Source organism: Megalobrama amblycephala, linkage group LG13 (genome assembly GCF_018812025.1).
Source record: "Megalobrama amblycephala isolate DHTTF-2021 linkage group LG13, ASM1881202v1, whole genome shotgun sequence".
Classification (NCBI taxonomy): domain Eukaryota; kingdom Metazoa; phylum Chordata; class Actinopteri; order Cypriniformes; family Xenocyprididae; genus Megalobrama; species Megalobrama amblycephala.
The window spans coordinates 23,755,763-23,773,746 of NC_063056.1; the positions used below are offsets into that span (position 1 = coordinate 23,755,763).

The 17,984-nt window shown below is 34.7% G+C and overlaps 1 protein-coding gene across 1 annotated transcript; it reads right to left on the reverse strand.

Moving 5' to 3' along the window:
- Window positions 1-5,021: 5,021 nt before the first annotated feature.
- On the reverse strand, window positions 5,022-17,577 carry serinc2l (serine incorporator 2, like). Its single transcript, XM_048153390.1, has 10 exons — window positions 17,419-17,577; window positions 15,510-15,671; window positions 15,232-15,419; window positions 15,033-15,112; window positions 14,168-14,305; window positions 13,891-14,060; window positions 10,086-10,176; window positions 9,508-9,658; window positions 6,133-6,342; window positions 5,022-5,843 (listed from the first exon to the last, which is right to left on the reverse strand). Exons 1-10 carry the CDS (start codon window positions 17,455-17,457, stop codon window positions 5,705-5,707), a joined length of 1,368 nt encoding a protein of 455 aa, XP_048009347.1. The 5' UTR covers window positions 17,458-17,577; the 3' UTR covers window positions 5,022-5,704.
- Between the last annotated feature and the right edge of the window lie 407 nt (window positions 17,578-17,984).

Genomic DNA, 17,984 nt, shown 5'->3' on the forward strand with positions numbered 1-17,984 from the left:
ATATATGTATGTATGTATGTATATATATATATATATATATATATATGTATGTATGAATGTATATATATGTATGCATATATGTGTGTGTGTATATATATATATATATATATATATATATATATTGATTATTATCAGTTATTTCTTTTTTCAGAATTATTAAAAAAATTAAAAGTTCAAAAGAACAGCATTTATTTGAAATATATATTTCTGTAACAATGTAAGTCTTTACTGCATATCATTTTTGATTAATTTAATTCATCCTTGCTGAATGAAATCTTACTGACTCCAAACTGTAGTACAGTTTTGTACTGTATATTATGTATTATATAATCATTTCAATTCCTTGATGCTGGTCTCCTTGGGGCAGGCTAGTCTGCTTGCTAGTTTTAATTTTTTTAGGCTTTTATAACCAGTAAATTCCAGCAAAACAGCTTAAGAAGTCTTCCCCCTGCAGAATTTCATTTTAGGGCATTATGTGAAATTAAAGTGATAAAAATATTCGTCATTCTCATTGAAAAATCATTAAAACATTAAAGAATGCTTCATGCTTAATCTGATTTCATCTAATGCCATGTTTGTTTTAGTCTGGCATGGAGAAAGACACATAGTTCCTGGACAGCTGCAAAGCCCCATTTGACACATTTATTATTCTCCAACCATGTTTTCATGCGGTTTTGAGTTGGCACCAAGTTCATAGTTCTTAGAACCTCTGTTCCATACTAGGCAGAGTCCCAAGATGCTGGACTCTAACAAGAAGAAACCAAAGGTTTCTGGCATCAGCTATGAGACAGACCTGATTAAAAATGAGGACAAAGACAATGTGAAATGTTATACTCCACTACAGCAGCCAAAATCAACTGTACATTCTGGTAGCCAAACTGAGAGAGAGTTCTGTGACACAGCTGCTATGTGGATCAAGAGTAACGTCCTACAGCACATTTAGTCAATATCTCATTGCTAATTGGGAAGCTTTATCTCTGCAAACACACATTAGCTCTCTGTCTTTATTACTCAACATCAGAGTCATTATCGTCTCTCCTCATTGGCTGCTAGCCTTGGTAAAATATAGCTATTTCAATCCTCTATCTCTCTGTAGTTAATTTAAAGTCAAATGAAAATGGACTTGCAACCCATTTGACTTCGGTAATGTAACTGTTCAAAAGTTTGGGGTCAGTAAACATTTTTTATTGTTTTTGAAAGAAGTCTTTTAATTGGGCGAGACTTGATTTTATCCATCTGGAACTGATTTGATTATAAAAGGTGGGTATATCAGTCTGTTTGCAGTTAATTCATAAGTTAATGTTTATCCAAATGGCTAAAAATGCAATAATTCTTTAAGAAAATGTAATATATTTTATTCTCTGCTGACCCCCTGCAGTACCTTAATGGACTCCTGGTTGAAAACCTACAGGCGTAAAACTGTCTAAATAGACTTTCCGGCTTTAACATTATTTTCTCTGACCGCAACTTTCAAAGCAAAGTAATATCAGTAAGTTGCTTTTATTTTATTTTTTTATTAAAAATTATGAAGACATGCAGTGTATTCTTTGGAATAACATGCAATGATTAATCATACACAATAAGACCAAGAAAATGTATTAAGAAAGTAAATAGTCAGTTTTACTCCAAGGTTATAGCCATATAGTGTGCAATTATTTTCCTCTCTTTAAGTAAGAACGACCGATACCATTAGCTAATGTACAAAACATTGGGTTAAGAGTAAGGCCAATCCTAGAAATTGCACTAAATATCAATTGGTAACGTTCATAAATGTTTAAGAGTATTCCACTCAATATTTAAACTTGAATGCTTTCATAAAACCACATGAAACACCCCATAGCCTGCCTACAGAGGGAAAATAAAGCACTGCTGAGATCTTGACGTCGACTCATGGGTTTGTAACCCACCCACCTGGTTCTAAAAGAAAACCACAGAGAGTCATGGAACCCTGACCTACAGATATAGACCTCAACCTTCCTTCTGCTGCGCTAGTGTTACAAAAGTGTGCAGAAACATATCAACACTATTAGCAAAACACTATTGCATAAGCAGCCATTATCTATGCTTAGTCAAGCTGCCAACTGATAAACCACACATCTGAGAAGAGGGGCCTGATTTTCAGGGCCCAAAAGCACTTAATGTTCAATACCTCCCTTATCCACAAGCCACTCAAAACATCTCCAGCACTGAGAGGAATTCATGAAACATGTTCCCTTTTGGTATTGCTGCTTTTGAAACAGAGTTTTAGACCTGTTCTTCTTAGCTTTCTCTGGCAACAGTAAAGTAACTTTTTTTGCTGTAAATGCTGCCAAAGGCTACACAATTGTGAGTGTGATAATTGCTTGTAACTTGAAGAGGGTTTTATGGTCAGTGAGGCCAGTTTGGGGCACTGGGACTAAATTGGGTAAACGTAAAAAGCATAAACATAGATGGAGAAAGAGGAAAAACAGTGCTTAAATGACACATTGGTGGAGGTAAAAACAATAATTAAGTCAGTATCTGAATCTTTCAACTATGGAAAAACTGCTGACATGAAATTGCATAACTGGAGTAGTATCAAGTAATAAAAGGCCACATTATTTGACCAGTGATGGCCATCAGTACCGAGAAATGCTTATTGTCCATGATATGAAGATAAAATCAGCAGCACATCAGTTCCACCTGGTGGGCAGACAGCAAATAAAAATACAACTTTCTCATTCTGTTCTATCAGACTTGATTTAAATGGCCAGCAACGTTTTCATATTCAACATTTTACAGAGTCAAGAGATCAATAGAGAATGTTAGAGATTTCCAAATATATCTCTAGCAAATTTAAATTCCTAGCAAATTAATACCACTTAAATATTGTTGAGCTCTGAACAAACTTCAATTACTAATGACAAATTCCACATCCAATAATCAAGTTCAAGACTTCTAATTTTGATGCTAAATTGGCAGTCAGATCAATGCAGTTGATTTGTAAAGACTCGACTCTGAATAACCAACTAATAATATGAGTTTATTGAAATATATACAGCATACACACAAATCAAACAACACCAGATCACTGAAATAGTACATCCACAGAAACAACTGAAAGGACAATATTGTGTGAAAAATGAAATGTTATAAAACAGCAAAGGCACTTCTCCACAGGTCTGAAATAAACCTGGTCGCTTTTGATAAGACGGGTTATCGCCGAAGGCACATGAAAAATTACTAATCATGTATGTTGCTTCTAATAATAGACTACACATGAACCGTCATTCTTGTGTTAAACTGTTACTTTGGAAAACGGTTAAATATACTTTATATATACAGTACATACTTCACAATCCGTTTCTTCCAATGTCACAAGCAATACCGAATGACTTGAGGCAAACACACCAACAATACTTAGTTATGAAATTTCATATTTTGCTTACATAACAGTATTAAATGTAAACTAAATGGTTTTTGTCACTAAAATGTTTTGTAAACAAAATGTATGTAATTTTAAATCCAGCATGTGCTTAAACGAAAAATTAATAACAAAAATAAAAGTCATTATATAAAAAACAAAACAAAAACTAAGTGTCACAGGGGGAAGGATTAACAAATCAATTTTCGGGAACAACATCTACCCATTAAATACATCAACTATTAACATATTAACCAGCCCTAAGCTGTTTTTCCACACTAAATTACCTATTGCCACACTGAAGTACATTTGACTTAAGCATTCTGCCAAACAACAAGCTAGATATGCTAACATGTGGCTTTGATGGATTGGCAGCACCATATTATATTAATTTGGATCAGCGATCAATATTTCAGCACAGTCTGTAGTTCATGGAAGTGCTGGAGACCCTGGGTGTGTGACCTCATGGTGTAGTGAGCTGTACTGGGGAAGGGTGTGTCGGATTGGGCTTATCTCCTGGATGCACAAGTTTTAGGGGCTCTACAGAGGACCTGGAGTGAAAACGGTCCCCCGTTTAAGCCCCCCCAGTGCATGTGGGCTGCCCACAGCCCTCTCTCCCAATTAATTGAGGAAAAAAAGTGCTAAATCTGAGTGAAATTGTATATTATAGAGAGTCTATTGAACAATGCATTGAAGAAGACCCTGATGTTGAAATGCTATTACTGTAAAAAAGGTTTCCTCTTCAGGTAGAGTAGGTTTCTAGCAGCAGTATTATGCATATTTGTATTCGTGGCTGACCACTACAAGTGTAGGACAGTTATTGAGTTTATTTGTTGCACTGGAAATGTGTGGCGTCAGGTTACACTTGTTAAACTGACGAGTACCTTAATGCAATACAAAATAAACGAGCAATATTGACTTTATAAAACACACCAAGCAATATTGTGTTTGAAATTATAGTGAAACAACCCTAAGGACAATGAGAAGTGAATTATATTGAGGGTATCAACAACACAGAGGTGAAAAAACTGATCTAACCGATTTCCTTCATGTGTGGGGACACGGGGCATCTACGCTATAGGTACACTACCGTTCACAAGTTTGGGGTCAGTAAGGCTTTATTTTGGAAGAAATTCATTTAAATTGATCAGAAGTGGCAGTAAAGACTTTTATATTGCATCTAAAAAGTATCTAAATCTATTTCAAATAAATGCTGTACTTTTGAACCTTCTATTCATAAAAGTATTCTAAAAAATGTATGACTGTCTCCATAAAAACATTAAGCAGCACAACCATTTCAACTGCGATAATTATAAGAAATGTTTCTTGAGCACCAAATCATCATGTTATAATGATTTCTGAAGGATCATGTGACTGAAAACTGGAGTAATGATGCTGAAAATTCAGCTTTTCCATCACAAGAATAAACTATATTTTAAAATATATTCAAATAGAAACGGTATTTGAAATTGTACTAACATTTCACAATATTACTATTTTACTGTGTTTTTGATCTAACATATTACTGTTTTTACTGTGTTCAGCCTTGGTGAGCATAAGAGACGTTCAAAAACCCCAAACTTTTGAACAGTAGTGTAAGAAAGGAGACAGCAGTGAATAATTCATTAAACAAAAAGGGTGCTTCTCATTTCCTTTACTTGCATTATAGCTTATGATCCTAGGAATCAAGGAGGAGATGCAAGGATGGAGGAATTAAAGCAAGACGTATCTGTAAAATGAAAAACGCTTGAGTATCTCTTCAAAATGACATCTTTGTGCAGATATATATGTGCTTTAGAGATTTGCCATAATGTTAAAATGATAAAGTTGATAAATCAAGACATTCTAAATAAAGCAAGTATGTTTATGTGACATTTGTGATTTATTTAAACTAAACTGGTAAGATGTGACTTAAAAGAATATTAATAAAAAATAAAAAAAAAAGATTTGTGCATCAGGTGTCAAACCTCAATGAAAGTATTGAGAAGCGCCTAAAGTCAGATAGGAATCCTAATGATGCATGGCAACTTCCAACGTTCCTCACATGTGATGTGTGAAGTTACTGAACAACTGAAATAAGTGTCATTTTTTTTTTTTTTTTTTTTTAAATACTTGTCACGGCATCATATACCTTTGTTTTTGTCCATGCAATTTCTTTAACTTGTAAGTACTTATTAGTCTTATGATACTAATCACGAATTGTCCGTTTCAGGTTTGAATTGCTTTCAATCATGCTATTTAATGGTTTTTGGATTGTAATATTTCTACCACAATGCAAACATGGACAGTTTGAATGGGTGAGGGAATCTCACCCACTCAAGCTCAGTTGAAGTCTCGATTGGGGAACATGAGAGGAGCCACAAGCGTCCACAGGTAGAGCCCCAGACTCAGCCAGCTGGAGCTGATCTTCACCCACACTGCAGGCATAGTGCTCTGCATGGCCTGAGTGGTTGTATCAGGTCTAAAGATGGACATGAGGAAAAGAAAAAAAAAAGAAAAAAGATTTAGACCTGAGCTAGTTTATGATGCAGTTCTGTTCTATTCATTGTAACTGTATGAAATAATGACTAGTACATACACTTTTGTGTTCCACCAAAGATCAAAGCTATAGGAAGACCTTTCCCCCCCCCTATTTTTGTGTGAACTATACCTTTAAACTATAATAGGATTTTTTTTTTTAATTACACACTTTATCTTGAAAAAAAAGTGAACTCACTCCAGAATCAAAAAGTCAAAGAATGAACACTTACTTGTACCAGTTAGTGAGAGTCATCATGATGTAGAGAGAGGCCAGTAAGAGGTGGAAGTGGAAAAAGGAGTAGTTGTATGTGACGCCGTCCTCTTCGTTATCCACAACACGCCGCAGACCATCTTCGCCCACCTCCTCCCCTCCCACAGTGCCCTTTCCTTCCTCTGTCTGCATCAGCCTGTTCACCTGAGCATTACTGGATGAACGAATGCTGAAAAGAGAACACACGTCACATGGACAATAGCATGACAATGATGTCAACTTCCCTAAAATTAATATTTATTAGATAATGAGCTAGATTGGGGAGCAGAGTTTAAAGGGAGAGAGGTTGTTTTTTCTGATGTGGTGAAAAATAAAATTGTCACATTCCAATGGTGGATGAATCCAGAAAATTTACCAGCTATAAAGTATGTGTATGTATTACAGTATTATACTTTTGAAAGAAATTAATCTTTTTATTTAGCAAGGATGCATTAAATTGATCAAAAGTTACCTTTACACTGTTGCAAAAAATATACATTTCAGATAAATGTTGTTCTTTTGAACTTTCTATTCATAAAAGAATCCTAAATAAAAATGTATTATGGTTTCCAAAAAAAAGTTTTTTCAACATGGTCAATAAGAAGAAATGTTACCATAGCGCCAAATTAACATGTCTGAAGGATTATGTGACATAATCAGTAATTGCTGCTGAAAATTTTTCATCTTAAAATATATTAAAATAAAGAACAGTTATTTTAAAAATGAATATCTCACAATAGTACTTTTTTACTGTGTTTTTGGTCAAATAAATGCAGCCTTGATGAGCAAAAAACGACTTAAAAAGCGAACTTTTACACGACAGTGTATATATTAGTGCCACTCAAATGTCTGAAGAAAAAAATAGAAATCTGCGTTTGAATGTTTGAACTGTTTCTGAAAAACCTAAAGAATTGTTGATGCAAACTGAAAAATATTTAAAGGTGTCCTAGATTCAAAATTTGAATTTACCTTGGCATAGTTGAATAACAAGAGTTCAGTACATGGAAAAGACATACATTGAGTTTCAAACTCCATTGCTTTCTCTTTCTTATGTAAATCTAATTTGTTTAAAAGACTTCCGGAAAACACGCGGATCTCAACATAACACCGACTGTTACGTAACAGTCGGGGTGTACGCCCCCAATATTTGCATATGCCAGCCCATGTTCCCAACATTATGAAAGGCATTAGACAAGGGCAGCCAGTAACGTCTGGATCTGCACAAGTGAATCATCAGACTAGGTAAGCAAGCAGCGAAAAATGGCAGATGGAGCAATAATAACTGACATGATCCATGATAGCTTGATATTTTTAGTGATATTTGTAAATTGTCTATCTAAATGTTTCGTTAGCATGTTGCTAATGTACTGTTAACTGTGGTTAAAGTTACCATCGTTTCTTACTGAATTCATGGAGACAAGAGTCGTCGCTATTTTCATTTTTAAACACTTGCAGTCTGTATAATTCATAAACACAACTTCATTCTTTATAAATCTCTCCAACAGTGTAGCATTAGCCGTTAACCACGGAGCACAGCCTCAAACTCATAGAGAATCAAATATAAACATCAAAATAAATACTTTACTCACATAATTCGAAGCATGCATACAGCATGCATTACGAACATCTTGTAAAGATCCATTTGAGGGTTATATTAGCTGTGTGAACTTTGTAAATGTGCTGTAATATAATCGAGAGCTTGTGTGGCAGGGAGCATGCGAATTAAAGGGGCGGCACGCTGAAAAAATCAGTGCATAGTTAATAGGGGTGTGACGAGACCAGTATCTCACGAGACGAGACTCGAGATTGAGTTCACGAGACGAGACAAGATGGCGAAATACATGACTAGAAAAAATATTCTGCAGGTGTATTTGAAATGTTTTAACTAATAATTTTGTAATGAATGTCATTTCAGTTCTACTTTCTGAGACTGAATTATCATATGCAGTAAAAGACAACAATACCCAAGCACTGTAAAAGGTTTTGCCACTAACTCAACTGACTGGCTTCTCTTCAGATCTTACTGTACATGAATTATGAGCTTCTACAGCTTTTGACCTCCTAACTGAACTCCTCTCCACAAACTGATCACAGAAATAAAAACAGTATAAATAAAAATGGTAACACTTTACAATAAGGTCTCATTTATTAACATTAATGTATTAACCAACATCAACTAACAACGAGCAATATATTTGCTACAGTATTTATTAATCTTTGTTTGTTAGTTGATAAAAATAGTCATTCATTGTTAGTTTACAGTGCATTAACTAATGTTAACAAATGAAACCTTATTGTTTGTACTAGTAAATAATAAGAAGAGAAAACTGTTATTCATTTTTATGGTAACACTTTACAATAAGTGCAACCATAATCGCACTCTCTCAATATTCAAAGATGAAATAAGACCAAATTTTTCTTTGATACAGAGCTAGGAGATGGTTACAACTACACTGCCCAGCCTAAAATAGGTTTCATATTGAGAGATATCTGCATTCATCGGGGAGCCGCTTTCAAATGCGGGGTATTGAAATCACGTTTGAATGCGCGCGCGCGTTTACTTTCACTTTCAACGGTCGCGCGTACTCTGTAAATATGGAGCGGCGGCGACCGTTATCCAACTGAATTAAATGTTTTTTTTTTTATTTAAATACAAAGCAAAACGACAGTGGAGGCATAATGTAAACGTAGCGGTGGCATATTCTTTCCTAATCATCCTAACACTCTGTCATGGCAACATCACGAGACTACTTTTCGCCTCGACGAGAAATCTCGTCACAGTTTAGTCTCGCGAGATCTCGTGCCACGAGATCTCGTCACACCCCTAATAGTTAATGATGCCCCAAAATAGGCAGTTAAAAAAATTAATTTAAAAAAAATCTATGGGGTATTTTGAGCTGAAACTTCACAGACACATTCAGGGGACACCTTAGACTTGTATTACATCTTGTGAAAAAGCATTCTTGGGCACCTTTAAGATTCTGCACCATTTTTATCACTAAATCAAATAACAGATTTATGACACTGACCATGTTAAGGGTTAAAGATACCAACTAACAAGTATTTTTATTTACTTGCCAAGGCCAGTTTGTACTCTCATTTGCTGCTTGGCAAAATGTTAATTTTGGACCTTGCCTACAGGTGTCAACATCTGACACCACTAATCAATCAATCCATCTCTGGTGCAGCTGATTGTACATCAGCAAGGAAAACACCAGTTAACTACAGGACCTTATGTAGAAATGTACTTGAGATGGTCTTTATACATTTTAATAACAAACAGTCATAGTAAAGAAGAGCTCAATGAAATATGGAAAAATCAAAATCATGTTCAAAAATGTTTTGCTCAATGTACCTGGCATAAAAGGTGCAGAAGAGGAAGATGACCAATCCCACAATGCCTTGAGCATCCCACCACTGCACCATCCCAGGTGAGCTTGTGGGCATTGCCTCAGTTGTGCTGATATTGGACACCAGACTGAGCAAACTAGGGTTACATTCACGATCTATGGGCAGAGTCAGAAAAATGAAAGGTTTAAAAGTGAACATACTAAACCATAATATAATATAATTATGGAAATTATTCACATACTGCAGTACTAAAGGCTGTGATCAAACACTTCACACCTAGTGGTCAGCTAATCACATTTTTAAAGTTTATTTGGATTGCTAATAGGAATGCATACTAGACCATAACAGAATGTAGGTATAGAGAGCTAAATTCATCATCTGGATTCTAACGGGTAATTTGGCTTTATTTGGTAAGGAGACTATAAAGGTTGAGCATCTGGTTTTTATGACACCACAAAACTCACCAAAAATTGCATCAACCTGAGTAGGAACATAATGGAAGCTCATAAAACGAAAAGAGGAACCAAAGTCAGATATTTTTTCCTGAGTAAATATTTTCTGAGAATTTTTTGAGTGACTTACTAGGATTGTTGGTCATGGCAGACCAGGTGACATACATAGTGTACAGAGTAATAATAGAGGACTGAAGCAGACCAGACTGAGGTGAGGCATCCTACAAACACATGCAAAAATAAAGAAACATATTTAGTAAAGCACACATCAGATTTTGTAAACTAAACACTAGTTAAGCTTGGATGAAATTACAGTATCTAAACTGCAGATTTTCATAATGGCTGGCAGAGTGAAGAAAGCTTGTCTGTTGTGGCAGGCCAGCATTGATATTCTGTATGCAAAGAAGGGAACAAAGAAGTTTCCTTTAAAAGACAAAAGCTGGAGGCTAATGCAAACAGTAGATGACCTTCAGTACAACGGAGAGACTGTTTTCTTATGCACATTATAAATCAGCATTCATGTCAGGATTTGTGTTCTAAGGCAAAATCACATATTTGGAACATCTAGTTAAAGCGGTTTTGTCATTTCCTGTTTGTTGCTTCACATTCAAGGTCTTAATGAAGCTTAAAGGGTTAGTTCACCCAAAAAATGAAAATTCTGTCATTTATTACTCACCCTCATGCCGTTCCACACCCGTAAGACCTTCGTTAATCTTCGGAACACAAATTAAGATATTTTTGTTGAAATCCGATGGCTCCATGAGGCCTTCATAGGGAGCAATGACATTTCCTCTCTCAAGATCCATAAATGTACTAAAAACATATTTAAATCAGTTCATGTGAGTACAGTGGTTCAATATTAATATTATAAAGTGACAAGAATATTTTTGATGCGCCAAAAAAGAAAATAACGACTTATTTAGTGATGACCGATTTCAAAACACTGCTTCATGAAGCATCGGAGCATTATGAATCAGTGTGTCGAATCATGATTCAGATCGCGTGTCAAACTGCCAACGGCTGAAATCACGTGACTTTGGCGCTCCGAACAGCAGATTCGATACACGGATTCATTTATGCTCCGAAGCTTCCTGAAGCATTTTTTTTAAATCGGTCATCACTAAATACGTTTTTTTTTTTTTTTTTTTTGGCGCACCAAAAATATTCTCGTCGCTTTATAATATTAATATTGAACCACTGTACTCACATGAAGCGATTTAAATATGTTTTTAGTACCTTTATGGATCTTGAGAGAGGAAATGTCATTGCTCCCTATGAAGGCCTCACGGAGCCATCGAATTTCAACTAAAATACCTTAATTTGTGTTCTGAAGATTAACGGAGGTCTTACGGGTCTGGAACGGCATGAGGGTGAGTAATAAATGACATAATTTTCATTTTTGGGTGAACTAACCCTTTAATAACTTTTTTTTGGCTTTTAAACAGTATGGTTTTTAAATTTGAAGGAAACATCGCTGCTTGCTAAAAGGACCTCATCAAAATAATCCCAGAAGTTGTTCTTTGGTTGGGTCGCAAACATAAAAATTAGGAAAAAAATCCAAAAGAACTTGTTCTACTACAAAAAGTTAAAAAGCCTTTGTTGTTTTGGTTAGTCTTTTAAAAAAACTACACACTTATGCATTTCAGCATACAGCCTTCCTTATGCCGGGTTCAGACTACATGATATCAAGCTGATTTTGGCACGATCCGTAGGGTGTTGCTGTGATGCGTAAATGACAATGGCCGTCGGGACGCAAGAATCGATCGTTTCATCTTGTATAGTCTGTAATAGTGGATGACAATTGATGCCATGTCTGCGACACTTCACAATGTCACGAAAGAAAGATTAGCATGTTTCATTTTTTTCGGTCTTCCACGATGGGTTCCATCACATCTGTGAAGCTGACCAATAGGAGCACAGAAGCTCTTCAGCTCACAGCTTTCAAACATGGCGAAACAAGAGAGAGACAATGGCACTGGGGCTGCTAGGTGGAATGATGCAATGGAGGAAAGGTGCCTTTTTGATGTTTCCTTGAGTGACTACCACAACAGAGTGAAAAAAGATTCATTCTGGCGAACGATAATGCACTTCAGCAACCCGGTGAGTTCTGGATTTAGCATTAAGCTAGCATACCGCTTCAGTAGTTTGTTTATGTTTTTTTTTTTAATGGCAGTCGGTCGCTAGTTCCGCTGTGGTGAGAAATCGAGTCCCCCCAGGAATCGGGTCTCCTTTAGGACCCCGAGTGATCCCATTGGTTCAACTGACTTTTAATGAGTAGTATTTTTAGTGCCTGATAATAATTCCTGCAAAATCAAGTTATGATTTATATAATTTAAAATGCATTATAATGACCATTAATGTCTTTTAAATTACATTGTTCATATACAAGTATATAACTGAAGCTATAGGCTGTGAAATCAAGCATTTCTCATTCTTACTGTTTTTAAGTTACCTTATGTACTAGAATAGCATACAGTACAGTCCAAAAGTTTGGAACCACTAAGATTTTTAATGTTTTTAAAAGAAGTTTCGTCTGCTCACCAAGGCTACATTTATTTAATTAAAAATACAGTAAAAACAGTAATATTGTGAAATATTATTACAATTTAAAATAACTGTTTTCTATTTGAATATATTTCACAAAGTAATTTATTCCTGTGATGGCAAAGCTGAATTTTCAGCATCATTACTCCAGTCTTCAGTGTCACATGATCCTTCAGAAATCATTCTAATATGCTGATCTGCTGCTCAAGAAACATTTAATGTGTACAATTGTACAAAATATTTGTGTACAATATTTTTTTTCAGGATTATTTGATGAATAGAAAGTAAAAAAAAACAGTGTTTATCTGAAATCTAATCTTTTGTAACATTATAAATGTCTTTACTGCCACTTTTGATTGATTTAATGCATCCTTGCTGAATAAAAGTATTCATTTCTTTAATTTCTTTTCAAAAAAATAAAAATAAAAATTCTTACTGACCCCAAACTTTTGAACGGTAGTGTATAATGCTACAGAAGCTTTGTATTTCAGATAAATGCTGTTCTTTTGAACTTTCTATTCATCAAGGAATCCTGAAAAAAAAGTACACAACTGTTTTCAACATTGAAAATAATCATAAATATTTATTGAGCAGCAAATCAGCATATTAGAATGATTTCTGAAGGATCATGTGACACTGAAGACTGGAGTAACGATGCTGAAAATTCAGCTTTGCATCACAGGAATAAATTACTTTGTCAAATATATTTAAATAGTACACAGTTATTTTAAATTGTAATAATATTTCACAATATTACTGTTTTTTACTGTATTTTTAATTAAATAAATGTAGCCTTGGTGAGCAGACGAAACTTCTTTTAAAAACATTAAAATTTTAGTGGTTCCAAACTGTACTGTACATCTACCCTAATAGCCTGCTAGCTTAGCTTATATTATATTAGGTATGTTTTTTGCTTCCAATATCTGTTTCCAGTTTGTTTTATTATGCAATTCATAGGCATTCATTTTATATTTCAAGCATGTTGTTTGTTCACGTAATGTAATAAACATCATACATCATACAATAGTGATTATATAAATATAATATAATTAGTAAAGACATTATGATAACAACTTTTGATCAGACCCAATTCCTGCTGTCTTTAATTACACACTTCAATAAAGACAGCAAGCAATGACTGATCAGAAAGCAAGGTGTAGTCAGACAAGTTTCTTGTCCACGACACAACAAGAATTTAGGAGTCAAAATCACATAATCAGACACAGTGTCTTTCGTAACAGACAAAAATATTGTGTAGTCTGAACCTGGCATTAGAGTGTGTTTTCTGATTGAAGTGCCTAATTTTGTGTTTTTAAAATTTTTTGGAGGGAATTTTGAAGAGCAGAGATGAAACAGAATGAAAAGTACCCCGACATGCTTTGGTGCTTTACCTGCACTTTTGGCAGAATGGATACCACAGATACGATGATGCAGAGAATAAGGTTGAAGCTGATAAAGAACTTGTGTTCGGCGCAGTTGTCAGGTTTGGTGTAGTATAGATAAAACAGCACAATCGCAGCAAAGGCCAGGGCGTAATGCAGGATAGTAAAGAACAACAGACCTGCAGACAGAAAATAGTCTCATGTTTCTTTCTCTGAAAAAAGTGGATTGGGTCACACCTATTTGTGATGAACAGGATGTCTTACTGTGTATCTGCTCTCTACGTACCTGAGAACCAACATTTGCTGTTGCCCTCCTCAGCATTCCTCATCCACACCTCATTCCAGGAGTGGGCAAAGTCAATTAGGAGGATAAGCTGGATCAGGATGAACATGAAGGAGCCCACAATACCAAAGTAGAACCAAACTGTAATAAAAAAAGAAGAGAATGAAACAGTTGTGCTTGTGGAAATTGCGTGCATATGTCACTCACCCATGCGTATGGACAAAAACAACAACGACACTGAGATATTTCTCAAATTATTTTCTTTTCTGTTCAGCAGAAGAAAGAACAGGTTACTCACATGATGGTGAGTAAATGATGACAGAATTTTCATTTTTGGGTGAACTATCCCTTTAAACAATATTCATAACTAGGCTTAATAAAACATGCTTCTCTGAAGAGCCTGTATTTTCATACTTAGATTCACAAAGCACACTAATGTCAAGATCTTGTTTTGGAAGTTACCCATGATCTCTGAACACAATGTTCTGCATCTTTAATTCCACACCATGAGAATTCTGGCAAGACAGTAACAACGCATTCACACTGCTAATATAATATGCTATGAAAAAATAATAACATCCTATTCCGCGTTCAATACGGTCTTTTCCCATGCATCTCATAGCATTCAAAACAGTCATTAAAAAGTAATTGACTTCTTCCCAGCAGGAAACCATGCGTTTTCTGCATCCCTTGAAATTTAGCCCTGCGTTTTGACAATGGCTTCCCAGAATAACATCATCATGACTATTGCTGCGTTTAGAGCTTAACATCATTGTCATGATGTCATTGTATTTCCCTATGCGAACATATGAAAATAGAAATTGTTTCATTATGTGCAGTTAAAGGAAGAATTCAACCAAAAATGTACCATCATGAAATGTGCCATCTGGGATGAAAAAGGCTCCGACAGTGATGCCAACTAGGATCAGAAACTTGAAGAACCAGAACCTGGCGACAAAATATTCAATGATAAAATCAAGCTAGTTTAAATTTAAATTCATGTAGTAAATGTTACAAAAACCAATAGCATTATAAAGTAATGGTCATAAAGCATAAGTCAGGCTCACCCGTTCTGAAAAGCAGCACGAGGATCTTTGCTGCTTTTTACGCGAATCATAATTGCAGAAAAAAGGAAAAAGAAGCACGCCATAGCAAAGCACATGCGGTAGACTGATTTGTAGCCGACAATCACGTCACAGTTAACATGGTTCTCGATCCCTGGTATTGTGGTCCCCCCTTGACAAAAGCCAGGAATCTGAAGAGACATTAAAAACAGAGAAAATCAACACAACGTACTGAAAGCACACATGAAGTGAATGCACACAGTGAATGATGTTGGGCCCACCTTGCGGAGCTGCGTCTCCATGCCTGGCAAGATCATGATTACAGACACCAGTGTTCCCAGAAGGAGGAAAAAAGAGAAGACCAGTCGGGTGACGGTGGAGTTGTTGGAAGAAGGACAACAGCCACAGAGTAGACATGGTGCAGAGCCACACAAACATGAGGCCTGTGACATGTAAGGAGTAAAAGAAAGAGCAATTATATCGCCAGTTAACATTGGGTAGCATTTATTAATTAATTGCCAGAGTTACAAAGAATCTGCAAAACATTAGAAACTTTAATATACAGTGTGCAGAAAAATTATTTTTGTTTGTTTTCTATTTGAATATATTTTTAAAATGTAATTTGTAAAATGTGATTCTACAGAAATCATTATAACATGATGATTTGGTGATCGAGAAACATTTCTTATTATTATCAATGTTGAAAACAGTTTTGCTGTTTAATATTTTTGTGTAAACTGTGTGTAGGATTCTTTGATGAAAAGAAAGTTTAAAAAAAGAACAGATTTTATTATAATGATTTTTAAATTCTTTTCAAGTCTGTTCCTTTAGTGAGTCAGCTGCAAAAACAATTCACACAGCATGTGCAAATAAAATATCACTTTATCTTCAGTCATTTTCCCCCATGAAAGTATTCAAGTTTGAAGCATTTTATAAAATGAATTTGACTCTACTGAGGCAGGAAACAGTTAGGAAATCACTGCTTAAGACTTTGACCTTCATAAATCCAGTCATGCATGTTGTATAAAAGTTAAATTAAGGAAATTCCACATGACTGTTACTCATGCTAGGAGTGGTTGATCAGCTAAACACTAACTCCCCAAGCAAAATTATTACAAAGTACATCATTGCCACTCTTTTCTATTTCGCAAAAACCACCTGTAGACTGAACTGGAAGACTGAAAACTAAGGTGTGTCTTACTGGCACAAATAATAAATGTCAAATGAAAACATGCCTTTTCCAAACATTATAACCAATCCTACCTATAATGTAAAGTGTTGGGAATATTGTTTGGCTGTACTTGGCTGTATTGTTCATGCAGTGTGTACTGTACCAACAAGTAGTAGAATGTCAGTGAAATTATCATTTACAGCAAGTTAAATAGCCTGGAAATGCAAAATTCATCTACAAAATTTCTGAAACTGAAGACGTGTATTTTGGAACATCAGGCCAAAACCCTGATCCTAAAACCAGCAGATGCAAGTAGTTCAGCCAGTTAACATGTTACAAGAAATCTCACTAGTTACAGATCATAGTTCATATACTTTTTTTCCCCCAATAATGTTGGAAATTCTAGATGTACAAATACGTTATGTACTGTATGTAGGCAATACCTTTTCTAACCTATTCTATTGGATCTTGTTTAAAAAGATTGGCTTAAAAAATTCTTTCTGCTATATCTTAGAGATACACAGATCAGAGCTTCACTTTTACATTATTTAATTATTAAATTAAATTTAATTAAAAATTAATTCTTAATGTGTAAGTTTCAGTTCTTTAAAAATGGGCGTTGAACCCAAATTGTGAAATGACTCTGAAAACCTGTATAACCTGAACTATTATGAGCAAATCATATTATATATAACATATCGAAACTACAAGAAAACCAAATCTCACGGAATGGTTCATTTAACCATACACTGTTGTTTGTTATGAAGCCATGGGGGATCTGATATAATATATCTCAATGCAAATATGAACACACTTCCGTGTGCTGTTGTTTTTCAGCGAAAAGCTCTACCAAACTACACATTTTCTATTTAAATACGGGCGTCCATTGCGTACATTTTTTTATCAATACGTTTTCTTAGTTATTTTATTCTGTATTTTCTGTTCAGATGACGATTTAGCGACGCTGTCATGTGGCAGCTCAGTTAGCTAAAACATGAAAAATTAAACAGAACACTTACACAGCTCGCAAGAGAGCACAACGCCATACAGGCTCCCATTTTATATCAAAAAATAAACGACCCCAAACCGTCAGATGATGAATTGACAGTCAATTACAGTATGAGGTTTCTCTTGTTCCGTCAGATGATTCCTGTATTTGAAGCTAACAATTGTAATGGACAACTCTTGCTATTTCATAATAAAAGTTCCCCATATATATATATATATATATATATATATATATATATATATATATATATATATATATATATACATATATATATATATATATATATATATATATATATATATATATATATATATATATATATATATATATATATATACATATATATATATATATATAGTGGTGTGTTTTGTTTATTGTATTTTAAATTTATATTTATATTTCATCTTTTTTTTTACATTGTCTATTAAAATTTATTTTTCAAATCCTATGTTGCTGTAAATGACCACACCCTATAATGAAACATTATAAAATAAATTGATTTCTTATTTATATTAATGTGTTATAAATGTGACTGTGAGTTATGTACCAACTGTACAGTCAGTTTTAGGATGCGGT

Bases quoted from the DNA above. Each gene is read 5' to 3' on its own strand.
- serinc2l (XM_048153390.1), bottom strand. From the start codon at position 17,457: ATGGGAGCCTGTATGGCGTTGTGCTCTCTTGCGAGCTGT. The intron at 15,420-15,509 runs GTGGGCCCAACA...ATGTCTCTTCAG, and splicing joins TGGAGACGCAGCTCCGCAAG to ATTCCTGGCTTTTGTCAAGG. The intron at 6,343-9,507 runs GTACATTGAGCA...TTCTCTTTTCAG, and splicing joins TTCTGCACCTTTTATGCCAG to CATTCGTTCATCCAGTAATG.